The following is a 16,527-nucleotide window of genomic DNA, read 5'->3' on the forward strand; positions in this document are numbered from 1 at the left end:
AAATGAGCAACCAGCTGCTGGCAATTGGTCAACCCCCCCAACCTCAGAGCGTGGAGAGGAGGAGGAGGAAGGAGGCCACTCCAGGCGGCAGGCAGTAAAGTTAGGCATGAGCAGGCAGCTCTGAGGATCTCTGCTATGCTCACAATGTGCGGAGACCCTCCCCAAACCCCCCTTTAGATAAAAACTCCACCCCCAGCCAGATTCACAGCACAATGACAGGAGCTGACAAAGACACAGGAACTGTCAGGTGGTAAGCAGAAACAACAGGAAGCAGAGCTTCCTTCTGTGTAAATCCAGAGGAGGTGAGCCTCCACCTTTCCTTCCGTTTCCTCTGTATAAAGGAGCCACCAGTTGCTTTAGAGCGAAGACTAAAACAGAGAGGGAGGACAAGGAAGGAGGGAAGAAGGAGGAGGAAGAGGGGGAGGAGGAGGAGGGGGAGAAGGAGGAGGAAGAGGGGGAGGAGGAGGAGGAAGAGGGGGAGAAGAAGGAGGAAGAGGGGGAGGAGGAGGAGGGGGAGAAGGAGGAGGAAGAGGGGGAGAAGAAGGAGGAAGAGGGCGAGGAGGAGGAGGAAGAGGGGGAGAAGAAGGAGGAAGAGGGGGAGGAGGAGGACGGGGAGAAGGAGGAGGAAGAGGGGGAGAAGAAGGAGGAAGAGGGGGAGGAGGAGGAGGAAGAGGGGGAGAAGGGGGGGGGGGAGAGGGGGAGGAGGAGGAGGGGGAGAAGGAGGAGGAAGAGGGCGAGGAGGAGGAGGAAGAGGGGGAGAAGAAGGAGGAAGAGGGGGAGGAGGAGGACGGGGAGAAGGAGGAGGAAGAGGGGGAGAAGAAGGAGGAAGAGGGGGGGGAGGAGGAGGAAGAGGGGGAGGAGGAGGGGGGGGAGAAGGAGGAGGAAGAGGGGGAGAAGAAGGAGGAAGAGGGGGAGGAGGAGGAGGAAGAGGGGGAGAAGAAGGAGGAAGAGGGGGAGGAGGAGGAGGGGGAGAAGGAGGAGGAAGAGGGGGAGGAGGAAGAGGGGGAGAAGAAGGAGGAAGAGGGGGAGAAGAAGGAGGAAGAGGGGGAGAAGGAGGGGGAGGAGGAGGAGGGGGAGAAGGAGGAAGAGGAGAAGATGTGGGTCAGCTGTGGACATTATTCCACATGTATAGGCTGAAACGTCCCGGAGGTGGAGAACTCTTGTGGCTCAACACTCCTGCTGACTCCTCATCTGTGTTTTATAGTTAATGCAGCAGCAAAAACCTTTTTCTGAAACACAGATGAATCATCATCAGCCGCTGGTTTATAGGAGCTTTAATTTAAGACAAGTAGTCTGCTAAATTCCACCCAGTTACAGTGTGAGAGCGAGAGAGAAGGCGGGTTCAACATGAACAACTGTGTTTCTACCAACGGACAACACGGACGAAGAACACAACATGTTTTTCAAACAACAATTTCTTTTTATTCTTTTGTTTACTGAAAAGTTAGTCACCGTCTTCTTCGCAGTTGTTAGGCATCATTGCAAAGCACTAAAAAAAAATCTAGATAAAAAAAATTAAGGGCATTCAAAGAGCTACATGTTCGGGCAACAGAGTTACACATGGAGAAATAAAAACACACAAAAAAAACAATGAGCCATTACAGCTGGAATGGTACACTTACAAAACCTGTATGTGCCCTGTGTGTGTGTCACACAACAGAAGGAATCATCAAACACACACACAAAAGCAGGGCTTATTGGCACTTGTAGGACGTGTCTGTGTGTGAGGAATGTCAACTGGCATCACCACCCTCTTGGTTTGAGGCCAGCACCGACATCTGCTGTGGCTCTCAGGTGCCTTCGGGCCCTCAGAACCAAAGTCCTCATGACCCACGGCCGATCGGCTGGTGGACATGGGACACAAATCCACCACCAAAGTCCTGCTAACATTAGAGATCAGGTTCTGTATTGATAACAGTAAAAGAGTCAAAGGCCTCACAGCCTGTATTCAGAAACTGTGCCTTAAAACCAGCTGCCAGGACTTCTGTACCTCTCTCTCTTCAGTCACCGCTCTCAGCCATGCTGCCAAGCCCTGCCCATCCAGACACACCCTCCAACCTTTGCTGGATTTTCAATGGTTACTTCAAATCTGCTACATTTATTCACTTACTCGGAAAACGGTAGGCCAATCAGAAGAGAGGCCCTGATTGGCTAACTGGTACAACTACACTGTCAAGTTTTTAGATTCTTAAAACTACAGATAAATCTTCTAATGGGCGTGCACACCTCCCATAAAACACATGGAGAAGTTAAAATAATATTTGATATGATGGTTAATGAGGTGGCTGATGTGGCAATCACTGTCATGCATCACCCATAAAGCTGCATTCATCAACCACCCCCCTCCTGTAACATTACACTTCATATGAACCTTTCACATTGTGGCTCGGACAACATTTGTGTCAGAAAAATCTAACATACTGTATTTTTACCACCATAAAAAAATGGCAAGGGTATAAAATCTCACTGTGACAGTTATCAAGACAACCCTCGTCCTTTTCTGTGGACCAGAGACTCTACGAAGGTCGGGGACGAGCGCTGGATTGGACAAAAATAAATAAAGGCAGAATAAATATATGTTCTGATGGGAGGCTTTCACAGTCACATCAGAATGTGGTCTTTCACATCATTGTTGAACCTAAATAACAGGCTTCTCTTCCAGGTTTAGAGTTTCTCTCTGCAGCACACTCTTGTTACGCCCCACCCCCCTCACTAACTCAAGCTATGGGCCATTCTAACTGAAATCTTATCCACAAAGACGTTTTGTTTCCGTTAGAGGGTCTTCATTAATGGTCAGGGTAAGAAAGAAAAAAATAGACGAAACAGAGTCAGAAGTGCTGAAACATGGTGGCTTAAATACGTTTACCGCCCTTGTTGACTTTCATATGTTTTGTCACAGTGCGGCCTCAGAATCAGGCTGGGCAAAAAAAACCTACATGGCAATTCTCATGCCTCTGGTCACATGCCTCATGCCGCCTCTACCAGCTCTGCTTTCCTAATCCTACAAACATTTTCTGTGCACATTCCTGCTTCCCTTCATCTGCTCTGCTTCCTTTTCTTTCTTACATTTGGGAACTTTCAAAGCCGCCACTCTGCCAGTATTTGCATTTGACCTCAAACACAGCACTCATTTTCCTTTAAGCTGCCTAAACGTCCTATTGCTCTTTCTATCAACATTCTACATGCTCTCTACTGTCGTCTGTAGCTGTGTTGATGCGTCACCTCTAACCTCTTCGTTGGCTCCTCGTTTTAGTGTTAGACACATGAAACAAGCTGCTCAGAGTCGAAGCACAGGGAGATGTTATGGATCCTGTAATTAGTGCTCGCCTTGAGGGGGCACTGGTACAAAACACACCAGTCAACACATGAAAGGGCTCAGCAGGAGCAGCAGGAGCTCGACTTGTTTCAGGCACAAACTGTAGCTGTAACGCTGTCCCGGCAGGAAGAGCGACCCCCACCTTCTCCACTTCCCCAGCGGCAGGTCTATGCTGGTTTCAGAAACATCTGGAACTGGTCTTTGTGGCTGTTCTGTGGGGAACATGGAGGCATTCCTGCTCCCACTGAGGTGGGGTAGGGCGTGTGTGTGTGTGTGTGTGGGGGGGGGGGGGGGGGGGGGCACAGCCATATAAAACAACAGCAGTCATCCACTGGAAAGGGAAAAAGAATGGGAAGTCCGTCTGAATTGTTTTGTTTATTTGGTTCCACCTAGGCCATGGAATCTAAATTAGGAAGTTTCAACACAATCCACTCCTTCATGTCTGTGGTGGGGGGTGAGGGGCTGTACAGGCAGGACAAGTGCATTCCCCCATTTAATGTTTTTTCAAATGAGGTAGGACAAGGTTCAGCGGCTCCACAGGTTCAGTCTTGCTGGCAGGAACAAAAAGGGGAGTCACGTGAGGGAGGGGGCATGACAGTTCCAGCTCCAAGCGGAGGGGAGAGATCCACAAGGATGGAACTTGGCCTTCCTGTCAGTCACTTCTCCAGCAGCTGTTTTCTCTGCTGTTCCCACAAGGCCTCTAGATGATCCGCCCTCTTCAAAGCAGCCTATCAGAAGAGAGGGTGACATTTACACACCCTGTCAATCATCACCCCCCACCCCCTCGACACACTCACATGCACACAGACACAGAGCTGCAGTTTGTTGTTCAAAGACCTAGTTTCTCACCTCGTACTGCTTCCGAAGATTGTTGACAGTTTCTTCCTTCTTCAAGATGGCCGACTTCACTCTGGCCAATCACAAAAAAAGAAGCGTCAATAACTTGATGGATTTATTCAGTGGTTGAAGCCAAACTGGGGCCTGAGCAGGAAGCTGCTGGTTTGACTCCAGACTGGACGGACTGTTGGTCAGCCCTTCACTCCGCCTCTCTGCAGTGTCCGTAACAAATAAGAGCATAAAATGGCCACAGATAGTGTGATCTGTTGCTTTCAGTAATTCCCACTGGGTGAAATCTGTCTGCCAACCCACAATCAAATGAACCAATGTTTTATTGTGACCAGGATTTAAATCCTTCAATCCTCCCATATAAACATAGTGTGGCTCTGTAGACTATTCTGTCAAACTTTGGACAGTCAGGCGTTTCCACAGCCTGATGAGTCGCATTGGAAAATCCTTATGAGTCAGAATGGCTTCCTTTTGTAAAATGGTTTTGTGCAGTGTTTGTGTGAACAGAGTGAATCACTGAAAACAGGGCAGCCAATTGTCAGTATCCTGTTGCTGCCAGACCACCCGCCACAATAAAAGCCCTGGGCTCAGGTGACCTTAGGCGTGCCATCTTCAGGACAACTGCCCATCCAACTCATATTTCTCCTCCTTTAGAAAACAGATTACTCAGTGGCAAGGTTAAGTTTCCTCCTTTATTAGTTTTAAGCTGGGGCTTTAAATCATGCATCAGGTTTCTTGGTCACACCTTGGACAGAACAAGGACATAACCAGTCGGCCAACAAAACTTGGAATGTTTACCATCTGCTGCCAAGCCCAATCATGGAGTGATTCTTTTCTTCGGGACACAGAAGGCTTAATATTAGATGGAGAACAGGTTTTGCTTTTACCTCAGATCATCACACTGTGTCTTACCCAGATGAACTATCTGCCCTTTCATGTAAATAGTATCAGCTATAAAAACTTAATTACAAACTCTTTTTAATTCTCTTCCACCCTACCGTTGATGGACTTCAGCTAGCTCCTCCTCCTTCTCCCTGGTGACCTTTTCCACTTCCAGGCGTAGCCTCGCCCTGACCTCTGACACCTCCACTTTCAACCTGCAGTTCTCCTCCTCCGTCATCACCAGCCGGTCGGCAAACTCCTGCCTAATCACCTCTGCCAGGCTGCGGCGCTCATCTGCCAGCTTGTCCCTGGTCTGAGAAGACGAGTCAGACAAATTCATTTAGATTCTTTCTCAGGGTTATTTTCTCTACTTTACAGCAGGAACTTTGCTTCTCACCTGTGTGATGTCCTCCAGCTCCTGTTCTCTCTGTCTGAGCAGGGCCTGAAGTCTGATCAGCTCTCCCTCCGTCTCCATCTGCTTCTTTCTCAGCTGTTGTTGCTTTTCCACGGCCGTTCTTTCGGAGCACTCCAGCTCCCTCAGCTCCGCTTCATACTTCTCCCTCACGCGCTTAACTCTGAGAATGAGGCACACAACAGGTTGGTGCTGCACACTTTTCTTAGTTTTGATGAAGTCGCAGAAGAAACATCGTCAGACAGACCTGTTGTCAGCCACCCTCTCACACTCTTCTTTGTCCTTGCTGGTCTCCTCCTCCAGCGTCCAGATGGCGAGCTCGATCTCTTTGTCACGCTCCCGTCGCAGTTCTTCTTTGAGTTCACGCTCCCGGCTCAGCAGCCATGCTTCCTGCAGACATAAATATCAGTTGCTTGCTGATATTCATACATACATCATGTGTACACACAGGGAGATAAAAAATTAAGATACACCTCTCACTACGTCATTTTTTCTGAACTCTTGAGACTACACTAAGAGTTTGTGCCACCTGATGACATCATTTCTTATGGTGGAAAAATCTCAGCTCCTCTTCCATTTATGTTTCCCACTAGAAATCCTACATTTACGGTCTGCAGGGTCGTACGAGCACTATAATTCATATTTACATGACAGTCAGTGCTTTCTTAGACTTCACTGGGAACAAAAGAAAGGAGCACTGACAACAGATGAAGCAGCTTCATGGCAGCGAGTTGACCTACCTCTTTTTTCTTGTAGTTTTCTTCCCAGGTTTGCTTTTCGACATCCAAACGTTCCTGCAGCCCCTTCATCTCCATCTAGTTACACAAACAAATCCTCACTTAGCTGCAGACCTGCCAACTGGCTTAGCCGATACCAGACAGAGAAGAGACATAGAAGTCTCCATTGAACACTACTGACGGTCAGTCCTCACCTGGTGTCTCCTCTCCTGCTCCTCTCGCGTCTTGTCCAGCTCCTCTCTGAGGGCTCGTCCGGCCAGAGAGCTGTTCTCCTCCAGCTGCTGCCTCAGTTCCTCCAACTCGGCACGCTGCCTGCAACGCACACATGAAGATCATCACTGACAAGAACTGCAACATTTACTACATGCATCATCTGTAAAAATACAGCAGACGTTTTGGACACTTGAGCTGGAACTAAAAAAAATCTCTTCCTGCACATCGGTCTCCCACCACACCATCCTCCACTGCAAGTACATTTTCAGCATGTGGGAAACACCATGGAATCTAACATTAACTATGGCCTTGATTTTCCACTGAATCAGCGTGTTATTCTTAGAACGCTAATGGGAACAAAGTGCTGAAACATTTAACACCAAGAGTAACAGTCTCAGTGTATGGAAAAAGAGCGAGGCTGTGCAGACGACCTCTGACCTCACCTTGCAGCCAGCTGGGCCAGCCTCTCTTTCTCCTCAGCCACCTCCTTGTATAGACGCCGCCTCTGCTGCTGCAGGCACAGTTCCTCCTCCTGAAGCTGATTCTCATATCTGACGCACACACAAACAAAAGGACACATTCATCAAATTTAGGCTGCTAAAAGTAGCATAAACAATAATTATAATACACCGCCCGAAAACACAGAGAAGTGAGTAATTAACAAATGTCTGGTAGACTCATTAACTCTGACAGCATGTTCCCTCATGTGTCATGGACGCAAGTAAACTGAAAGACCTTTCTCGTTTATGTTTGTCTCTTTTCAGTGCTTCAAAAGGCAGAGATTAAGAGGAATAAACTGTTAAGACTGAAGGTCATCTCTCTCTTGCTGAGCTTAATGCATTAAGCTAAACAAAGGCTATCCTGTGTGTCTTTCAGTTTCTAACTGAAGTTGAGTAACTGAGCTGTTGCTGTTTGATAATCTTACAACCATTTGTAAGCTGCTATCTACTGTATTTATTGGTGCTTTTCTTGTGTTTACATGTTGAAAATCATCAAGAAACCCGTACAGAGAGAGAGAAGACCGCCACAATCAATAATGGTGTGACTTGCCCACCTCTGTTTGGCTAGTTCCCTCTCTCTCTGACACTGCTCCTCCTTCTCCTTCTCCAGCTGTTGGCGGAGCTCCTCACACTGATGGACGTAGCGCTGTGCTGCTCGGTCATCCACCTGCAGCAGTTCTGCCTCGTGCAGCGTCCGCAGCTTCTTCAGGTCCTGTTTGTGTTTTGAGATCAACTTCTGGATCTCTGGCTCCAGACCTGAGGGAGGAGGAGAAGGAACAGAAAGGAGTTTACGACCTGTGGCTGAAGAATGCCACAGTGATTAAGTATAACTCAGATTTCATAAGTCACATTACTGTCAGAAAGTTTTATTTGTTTGACAAATTTGTGACTACAGGACTTACTACAGTGAAGACATATAAACAACTCTGGTTTCCCTGGAGTTGTGACTGTACAAACACCTCATTAGCACTGTCATACAAGTGCCTGTGACTTTTCATGGGCTCAGCTCATCACAGGCAGAAAAAGTAGTAACAATACAGTAAGTTGGAAGAAAGCGAACTGTACTCTGTTCGCTAATGTTGCCTTATGAAAGCCGGACAATAGCCCAAGCCAAAGGACAGATGCCCTAACCCTAACCCGTCTTGCTATAGTTGAGATCATGAGACCTCCGGCAGAAAGTCGGTCTTAGAAAGGTTTGACAGCCTCTGTTGTGTATCCTAAGGCTGCATCCACTCTGCTACATCTAAAATTCCTCAAACCAGAATATAACTGAACAACAGCTACCAAAGACACTAAGGTCAGTAAAGTTTGAGATCATCCTCCATGTTGCTTCCATCGCTGGTAGTCGGGGCTGATAAGACCCAATCAGAGATTGACTGTGGGGTCTATGCGAAAGCATAAAACAAGGCGAAGCCACCAGTGGGCCAATATTACACCAATTCACTGCCAAAGGTTAGATTGAGGGGTTTTGATTTGAATATAGGTTTGAACAACATAGAATTAAACACAGGAAATTTATTACCCTAACTTTACAAAGCCTTGCTGCAGATCTTTGAATCTTATACTATCTCACCTTTAACCGTGATCTCTTTGATTTTCTTGGTTTTTTCATCTATCCATTTCTCCCGGCGGATCTTTTCTGTGGCACTCATTAAGTCTTTTAACTTCTTTATTTCCTGTGGGTCGACAGACAGGGTGGAATTATTACAAAGTGAGTCATCAACAGTCAAACTCGGCACATTAAATAAATAAGACAATAGACAAATATTTGGGAAAGACAATCAACACGGTATGAGTCAATATTATCTTAACAATTAAATCTCGGGTGGAGAGAAAGACTGAGATGACTCACATGCAGACACACTGTCCAAGAGAAGTGGCATGGGACAAACAAATGAAATGAGAAGAGTAGTGGAATGAAAGAGGTGATCATGCTATGAATTAATGGTTACAGGGAAAAAGCAAAGTTACCTCACACAAGGGACCCAGAATTTGCCACACCTAAAGCCAGGAAAAAACAGACACACAGACGAGGACAGGTAAAGGTAGTGAGGAAGGGAAGAGGACAAAAAAGAGAAAAGACGATTAAACAAAAGCAGCAGGACACAAGCAAAAGAAAAGCAAGCTACAGTCACACAGGAGGCAAAGCAGAGCCAGTGAGAAAACAACTGAGTTGCAGATTCTGAAATCTTCACAGAAACAATTGTGTCATGACTTGTGATTCTTGGCCGCCTCACCATCTCATGCTGCTCCTGCATTTGTGCAATCTTCTTGGTGTACTTCTGGTCCACCTGCTTCAGCTCTCCCACTACTCCTTCACAGCGCTCACTTAGAGCCTTCTTGTCATTGATCAGCTGGAGGAAGAAAACACGTTAAAAACCAGCCAAGGGAAGTAAATGGAGCGCTAATGGGCAGCTAGGATTAGACTGTGTGCGTTTGTGCACCAACCTGATCAATGAAAGTCAGGTGTCTCTGGATGGTGGCTTCATATTGTTCCTTCTGGAGCTGAAAGTTTCTGCTCAACTCCTTCTCAGTTTCCTTCACGTGCCTCACCGTCAGCTCCCTCTGCTGCGCCTGGTTGACAGAAAATACAGAAAATGGGCAAACATCAGGACCAAATGAGGCCGAAAACATTTTTCTGCTCTCTACTAGTTGGTGATGTGTGTGTCTGCATCACCCTACCAGAGCAGCCTGCAGCATGTTAACGGTGCGTTTCTTCTCATCCAGCTCCAGCTTGATTCTCATCATGGAGCCAGTGATTTCAGCTGCAGTGGCCGACGCCTGGTCAACAGCAGCCAGCTCCTCCTCAGACAGCACAGCCTGAGAACACAAAGAGCTCATCAGTGTGTGATGAACATAATCTGACAGATCTGCACTGACTGATGCTGATATATTATGTCTGTTGACACTGACCTCTCTGTGTGACCCTGAGGTTACAGAGCGAGGTCTCTCCTGTTCTGACTTCTCCATCTCATCCAGGAAGCTCATGATACTCTGTAGCTTGGCTTCAGAAAGCAGGGTACCCCCATCTGGCAGAGCAGGGTGGTGGCTTAGCTGCCCGTGACGCTCCAGGTTGTCAGTGGTCAAAGAGTTAGAGTCTCCATCCTTGAATGAGAAGAGGGGGTAATTCAGGCTACAGACATGTTTTTATGTTGTTAGTAGTTCAAAAGCTTCTTCTTGCACAACAAAACTAAGACATTAAAGGCCCATACAGTCTTAAGGTAGAAGTTAAAGGTCCATCCAATGTTTTGTAGATGTAGGTGTTTGGTTCCTAAAACCTCAAATATATTTTCCCATGGGTATAAACGGTTAAAGTTAAGTGGACCTTTGACGCTGACCTCATCTATCCAGGCGTATTTCTCTTTGCGGTAACATTTTGACTCTGGCAGTCGCTCTGGCTCCTCCTCTAAGAGCTTCAGAGAGTCCAGCAGCTCGTTGAGGGTGGTCTTAGACTGAGCCCTGCTGGACAAAGCTCCCTGCTGCTGATCCTCCACACTCACTGACCTCTGCAGAGTGTCCTAGAACACGAACATGATCAACATGTTTAAAATTGGTCATGTTTAGAACTTTGATCATTTCAGAGCAGCTAGAAGTTTTAATTTTTTACCTGAGAACACTGAGAGCCTCTGTGATTGGACAAAGTTGGGGAAACAGCTCTGAAACTGAGCTCTCCTAACTCAGTCACAACATTCAAATTGGAGTCTGTGGAAAAATTAGACCAAAACATTTATACCAAGTTTTCTGATAGATAAAATTGGTCACTTTCACATAACTGCACAGATTCAAACAAACCCGTGTTCTTAGTTTTGATGTCTGTTGGTGACATTGGACTGTTGTTGCCTGGCAGAGATGGACTCCTATTGGGCAGGGAAATCCTTGGTGCCTTTTTTCGTCCAATCACAGCCGTCTGCCTTGGCCCCTGTGCCTCCACCTCAGCTGCATGCTGCACTTCTGTTCGTCGCTGGGCCCTTTTCTGCTGCAGCTCCTGCATCGCACCACCAGAGGGAGACATTAAACAAGCTGTCTAATAGTTCGACTTTAACATCAGTCATGGTGTCTAAAGTATGGCATCAGATGAGCTGACCTGGGAAGCAGCAAGACGAGCCAGACGAGTTTTCTCCTTGCGGGTCACTTTCCTGTCATTCTCTTGGTGCTGCAGCTCTAGACAAATGTCCTCCTCTGCTCTGTCTTCTTGCTCCTGCAAGAGAAAATAAATACAATGTTTTTTGAATATCAGGAGAAAGGCAGAGATGGTGAATGAAGGAGCTGAGCTGGGAATGTAAAGGAGTTTTTTACCTGGGAAAAATGAGAGCCTCTAGGGTTGGACAGAGCTGGAGAAATGGCTCTGAAGCTGAGCTCACTGATGTCGGCCACAATATTCACATTGGAGTCTTTGGAAACACAAAACTCTATTGGTGAACTGATTATAAATCCACTTCTCAAATACAACATTTGTTTAGCTACTTTGAATATTGAAATAATTCAGGGACACACCTGTGTTCTTGGCTTTGACAACTGTGGGTGACAGCGGGTTGTTGTTACTTGGCGAGGCTGGACTCCTGTTGGTCGGAGATATCCTGGGTGGCTTCTTACGTCCAGACACAGCAGTCTGCCTCAGGTTTTCCTGCTCCACCACTGCTGCATGCTGATCGGTCGCCTGCTGGGCTCGTTTCTGCTGGAGCTCCTGTACCAAACCACCAGAGGGAGACACAAAGCAGCCATGTCAATTCTCATAACCAACGGAAAACATCCACTGTTCACATCGGTCCACATCTTCATATAACTTGCACTACATGAAACATAAAAAATCTCCTGTAAGTCTAAATTTCTGGACGTGCAACACTGAGACCACTGAAGTAAAGTGAAGAGCTGGGCACCTGGATGGCAGCAAGGCGGGCCAGATGGGCTTTTTCCTCACGAATCCGTTTTCTGTCCTCATCCTTTTTCTGCTGCTGCTCTAGGCAGCTGTCCACTGTTCTTTCCTCCCACTCCTGCAAGGTGATGGCACAGACAGTGTTGATACAGCAGCCCCAGAAAAGGACAGATGAGCCCTTTGAAGACTATGAAGGATTTAAAAAAAAGAAGGGCAGACCTTTTTTTTACTGGCAAGCATGCGTTTGAGCACTGCATGGTTTGTGGGTTGTTGCCTGGCATGGCGTCTGTACCAGCGCTGGATGGTGACTGCTGCCTGATTCACCTGCTGGATAAACCTTCAAATACATAAAAGAACAGCTATGAGTCACAGAATAATTTACATCAATAAATCAGTAAACAAATAGGAAACAGCATCTGACCTTTCTGCCTCTTCTTCAGTGACCTCCCTCCTTCGAGGCAGCACAGGGCTGCCACGCTGGGCCGACACTGGTGATCTGTTGTTGGAGGTGGAGGAAGCTGAACAGAAATTCTTCTGGGACTTAGTGAGGGAACCATCAAGGGAGACCTCATCGTTTGCTGTGGCTTTCAGGATGTTACTAAAATAGAGAATTTAAAGCATTAAAGCAGATACTTTGAATGACTAGACATAACAAGTGTAGCACTGCTAATCATAAACAAACTTCAAAATCATTTATTGTGAATGAATTTTGTTATGGTCAATATGAGCCTGTTACATTGGCTTTACCCTGTGAGAAAACAATATCAAAAATCATGCCAACCAAACGAGTGTGTTGACTTCAGCACTTACTTAAAGGATGGCTTCTGGTTGGAGCTCTTAGGCGTGAGAGGTTTCTCAGAGTAGTTGTTGTGTAAGATGGTGGTGACAGAGTTTCCCACAGCTCCCTTATTGCTCCTGGGAAAACAAACAGGCACCATGACACACTTCTGGCTTACACATCAGGCATGTGTTGGCATCTGCGTCAAGTGTTGAGAATGCCTCTTCCATCTATTTTCACTTGAGCCCCCTCCAGACGTTACAGCAACTGATACTGTTCATGCTTTGACGCAAATTCTTACCATATTGTAAACTGAGCCCCCACAGTTTTTTTTTTTTTTTTAACAGAAGAAAAAAGTGTGTGGGTTGAATTCCTGACTGCCATATCAGCTGCCGTGATCCAACAGGAATGAAACACAAGAGGCAGGTAGAAATCCAGCCATCTGGGTGATTACTGCGAAGCTCTTAGTTTTACCTGCACTGTTGTGTGTGTGGCTGTGTGAGAGACGCTGCCCACCTATTGTTAGCAGTGAAAGTGGCAGCCAGAGCGATGCCTGGCTCCCTTTTCTTTAGGCTAGTGGGAGAGTCCATGCTGCCAGTGCTGCGGGAGCTGGAGTGTGGGGGGAGAGCTCTGGGCTGATCATCCTGAGAAACAGGAAATAACATTGAAAATGCCCCCTTGTGATTTTAAATTGTAATTAATCATTTAATTATTGTAATTCATCCTATGATTTTATATATGATAAAAAAAAAAACTATGTAGTTGAAGTTAAATACCAGGATGTTCCATGTCGTCCTGTCTGGGGAGGCCTTGCTGAGGCTGGCCAGTTTCTTTCGTCCATCTGAGCTGCTGTCAAACAGGGCGAGATAGTCCTCACTCTGGTCCTGACTGGGGAGCACACAAGAGAAGGTAAACAGACTGTTTAAAGAGCTTACTTGGTCACTGTGGGCCAGGAAAATAATTTGTCCTTAGAAGTGGGAGAGCACATTCTGGGCTCAGTTTTCACATAACAAGGGTTTAAAGGTGCATACCACTATCAAAAAACACAACACAAAGCTGGGGCCTCCAGTCACAGCTTTTAGTGGCAGCTTTTGTGATTAAATGCTGTAATGACAGCTGCAGGAACGGGTCTCATCCTCATCGCCTCTCCCCCCACAAGCTCTGGAATTCAATATAGAGCAGCTGACCGTCTGTTAGGGAGAATCCTGCTATGGATTCCATGTAAATGCATGCGCACATATGTTGATCCCCATACTGTGTCATTCATCCTTCAAATAGCTGCACACACCAGCACCTCCATCAAGAGGCACAGATGTAGGGTGACCTCCTGTCTGGCCTGGCCTCTGCTTGTTTTTGTGCTGCAGCCGGCCTGTGCAGTGGTGTTTTTAAGTATATCAATGAGCTTGTGCGTGGGGGTGTGTGTCTTCCGGAGGGAGGTCAAGCCAGCTGGCCCAATGAAAAGCAATCTGACAACACTATTCAGGCAGCACATTCCTCTACTTTTTGCTTTACAAGAGAGTGATGCATGGAGGGGCGAAGCAATGGAGAGGGAGGTAGGTGGCGAGTGACCCAGTAACATCCCTGAAGTCTTGGTTGGGGTATTGGGGGCATTAGGATGTCTTTAAATTTAAAGCCCCCTCTCCTCTATATCCTTGGAGGCAGAGAGGGGAGGGGGGATGACGGCAGCTGCCAGACAATAGAACCAGAGCGTGCACACTTCTCTTTTCATTGGCTCCTGTTGGTGGGGGTAACCTGACCCCCAAGTCCCTGCTCCCCCACAACCTGGACAAAGCAAGTCCCTGCACCCCGCGACCCTAGCAACAGCCACCCAGCTTCCCGCTGCTCTTTATCATGCAGGAGCTGGCGCGCCACAATTCCTATTGTCTGAAGTGCTGAGGCTTCGGGGCTGCCAGCTGTTGCTCAGTGAAGAGAAGCGGCCCGGTTTAAAGAGCTTCATGCGACAGGCCATAACTTCAGACATTTCAACAAGAGCACTTCTTCAACACTGCCAAATGCACATTATCTAAAATGTGCAAATTCTTTTTTTATCATTTACAAAAACACGACCTTCATATTTCAGCCACATGGATGCTGCTCTAAAGGTCACTTATTAATCTGAGTGAATCTTAAGGGCAAGTTTTGCTTTGGGCTTTGCAGAAGACATGTGTCAGCACGTAATGTACCACATGCAGTTTAGTGTGTCAATGTCAGTGATAAGGAATGAGGAGGTCTGACACAGAGAATTAAGGAGGCAGCTAATTCAGAATGGAGTACATTTGTTCCACATATAAAAATGCTAGACACACAAACAGCTTCAATTTTACCAGCAGAATGTATGTATGTGTGTTATTATACCTTAAACTGATATTGGCCTGCTGGTTGACCTGAGTGGTGCTGTTGGACCGCCTCAGGTTCTTGATGGAGCGAGAGCTACCAAAGCTGACATCACTCTGTGGAGATGGTTTGGAAAAGAGATTTTGTGTCAACATTACACAGAATCCTGAAATTAATATCTTAGAAGACAGTTCTGAGTTGCTCATTCATACATCTTGAACAGATTATCTTTGAACTCATAAACAATCTGCAGCTCCTTTCTGTTTCCAGTACAAACTCGCACATGTGGCAGTACACTTACTCACCAGGGTGTTGCGTTTTCCCCGGCTGTCGCTCGCCACAGAAACTGACACAGAGCGAGAGAAGCACTTCCCAGGTGATGCACTGCTCGGCCGTTTGGACATTGAGAGCTGAGAGCCAGACAAACTGAGGTCCAAGGCGTCTCCCGAGACACCCGTCGGGATGGACGATGGCCCACGTGTTGTATGCATCCTTTGGAACCCCTGGAAAAGTGAAAGTAAAACTGAATTGTATGGGAGACACAGTGGTTGGATCCAGTGGTCACCAACAACAAAACTACTCATTAGTTTTACTTCCTTATACTGACATGTTTGTTTATTTGTTAGTTTTTTGCCGTTATCTTTTTTTCCCACTTCAATCTTAGATATTTGTATTGTACTGGAACTTAGCATTGTTTCCATTTGTTTTAATGTTTTGACGACTCTTTGTTGTCTTTGCTGAAGTGTGCTGTGTAAATAAACAGCCATGAGTTGTTTGCTATCATACACAGCCTGTAAACAGGATGCACAGTAAACAACAACCCCTCCGTCGCTGCTCAGGTGGAAACTAATCACGATGCTGCACTGTGGCAGGTGTATGTTAGCTTTAGCAGCTAGCACCCTCCCCTTCATCACTATAGACAAACTTGTGGAGCACGACAGGTGTGATAAAAGTCCAACAAATTCAGCGGTACACAACAGTTTACTACACAATAACACCAGCTAGCTAGCCGCCGGTGCCGGCAGCTAACACGGTTATTACACCGATGCTAAAGGCAGGTAAACGCGGACCTGACCTCACCGGGACTCCAAACCTGGCACAAACCGGGAGGAAACGTAGCTAAATCTCTCCTTCAGCTGGAAAACTTTACAGACATGTTTGTCTTTGTTTTTGTTTTTTTAGGTTTTTTTTTGGGGGGATAAAAGTTGGTTGTTTGTCATCTTGCTTTTTTTTGGCTAACGTTTTTAACGGGTCTCTCCGGTATGACGCAAAAAAATAATAACAGAATTAAAAAACAAAATTGGCCGGGGAGTAAACAAATACATAAATAAAGGCTGAAGTACGCACCTTCAGGAGCAGGAGGGGGACATTGTGGAGGAGCCGTAGCGGGGTTTCGGTGCTCTGCTGCCGGAGGAAAGTCTTCCGTTGGCTCGGATCAGAGAACCGTAATAACGCGGATCAGCATCTCTGTGGCAACAACACCAGTAAGCCCCGCCTCTCCTCTTCTTCTATTGGTGGAGCGGGAACGCCGTGTCCTTGTTCTCGTATCTGATAGGCTAGACGGAGCTGTCAGTCCGACCCTGAGCACCAGGTGGGCGTGGCGGGGAGAACCGTTTGGTTGACTCTACAAAAGGAG

At 46.8% G+C, this 16,527-nt stretch overlaps 1 protein-coding gene across 2 annotated transcripts; it reads right to left on the reverse strand.

Annotated features, from left to right (window-relative positions):
• Positions 1 to 1,406: 1,406 nt before the first annotated feature.
• cep131 (centrosomal protein 131) lies at positions 1,407 to 16,324 on the reverse strand. Of its 2 annotated transcripts, XM_029528279.1 has the most exons (30): positions 16,239 to 16,324; positions 15,197 to 15,394; positions 14,913 to 15,007; positions 13,334 to 13,445; positions 13,074 to 13,201; positions 12,590 to 12,694; positions 12,201 to 12,377; positions 11,999 to 12,116; positions 11,784 to 11,897; positions 11,401 to 11,590; positions 11,203 to 11,297; positions 10,991 to 11,104; positions 10,699 to 10,891; positions 10,514 to 10,608; positions 10,245 to 10,424; positions 9,820 to 10,011; positions 9,589 to 9,726; positions 9,355 to 9,480; positions 9,144 to 9,260; positions 8,878 to 8,907; positions 8,480 to 8,582; positions 7,461 to 7,662; positions 6,850 to 6,957; positions 6,388 to 6,505; positions 6,197 to 6,271; positions 5,704 to 5,846; positions 5,442 to 5,619; positions 5,161 to 5,357; positions 4,166 to 4,226; positions 1,407 to 4,044 (listed from the first exon to the last, which is right to left on the reverse strand). In XM_029528279.1, exons 2-30 carry the CDS (start codon positions 15,380 to 15,382, stop codon positions 3,973 to 3,975), a joined length of 3,762 nt encoding a protein of 1,253 aa, XP_029384139.1. In that variant the 5' UTR covers positions 15,383 to 15,394; positions 16,239 to 16,324; the 3' UTR covers positions 1,407 to 3,972. The 2 variants fall into 2 exon arrangements, with proteins under 2 accessions (XP_029384139.1, XP_029384140.1); XM_029528280.1 differs by lacking the exon at positions 8,878 to 8,907.
• Between the last annotated feature and the right edge of the window lie 203 nt (positions 16,325 to 16,527).

The sequence above is a fragment of the Echeneis naucrates genome, chromosome 19 (genome assembly GCF_900963305.1).
Source record: "Echeneis naucrates chromosome 19, fEcheNa1.1, whole genome shotgun sequence".
Classification (NCBI taxonomy): Eukaryota; Metazoa; Chordata; class Actinopteri; order Carangiformes; family Echeneidae; genus Echeneis; species Echeneis naucrates.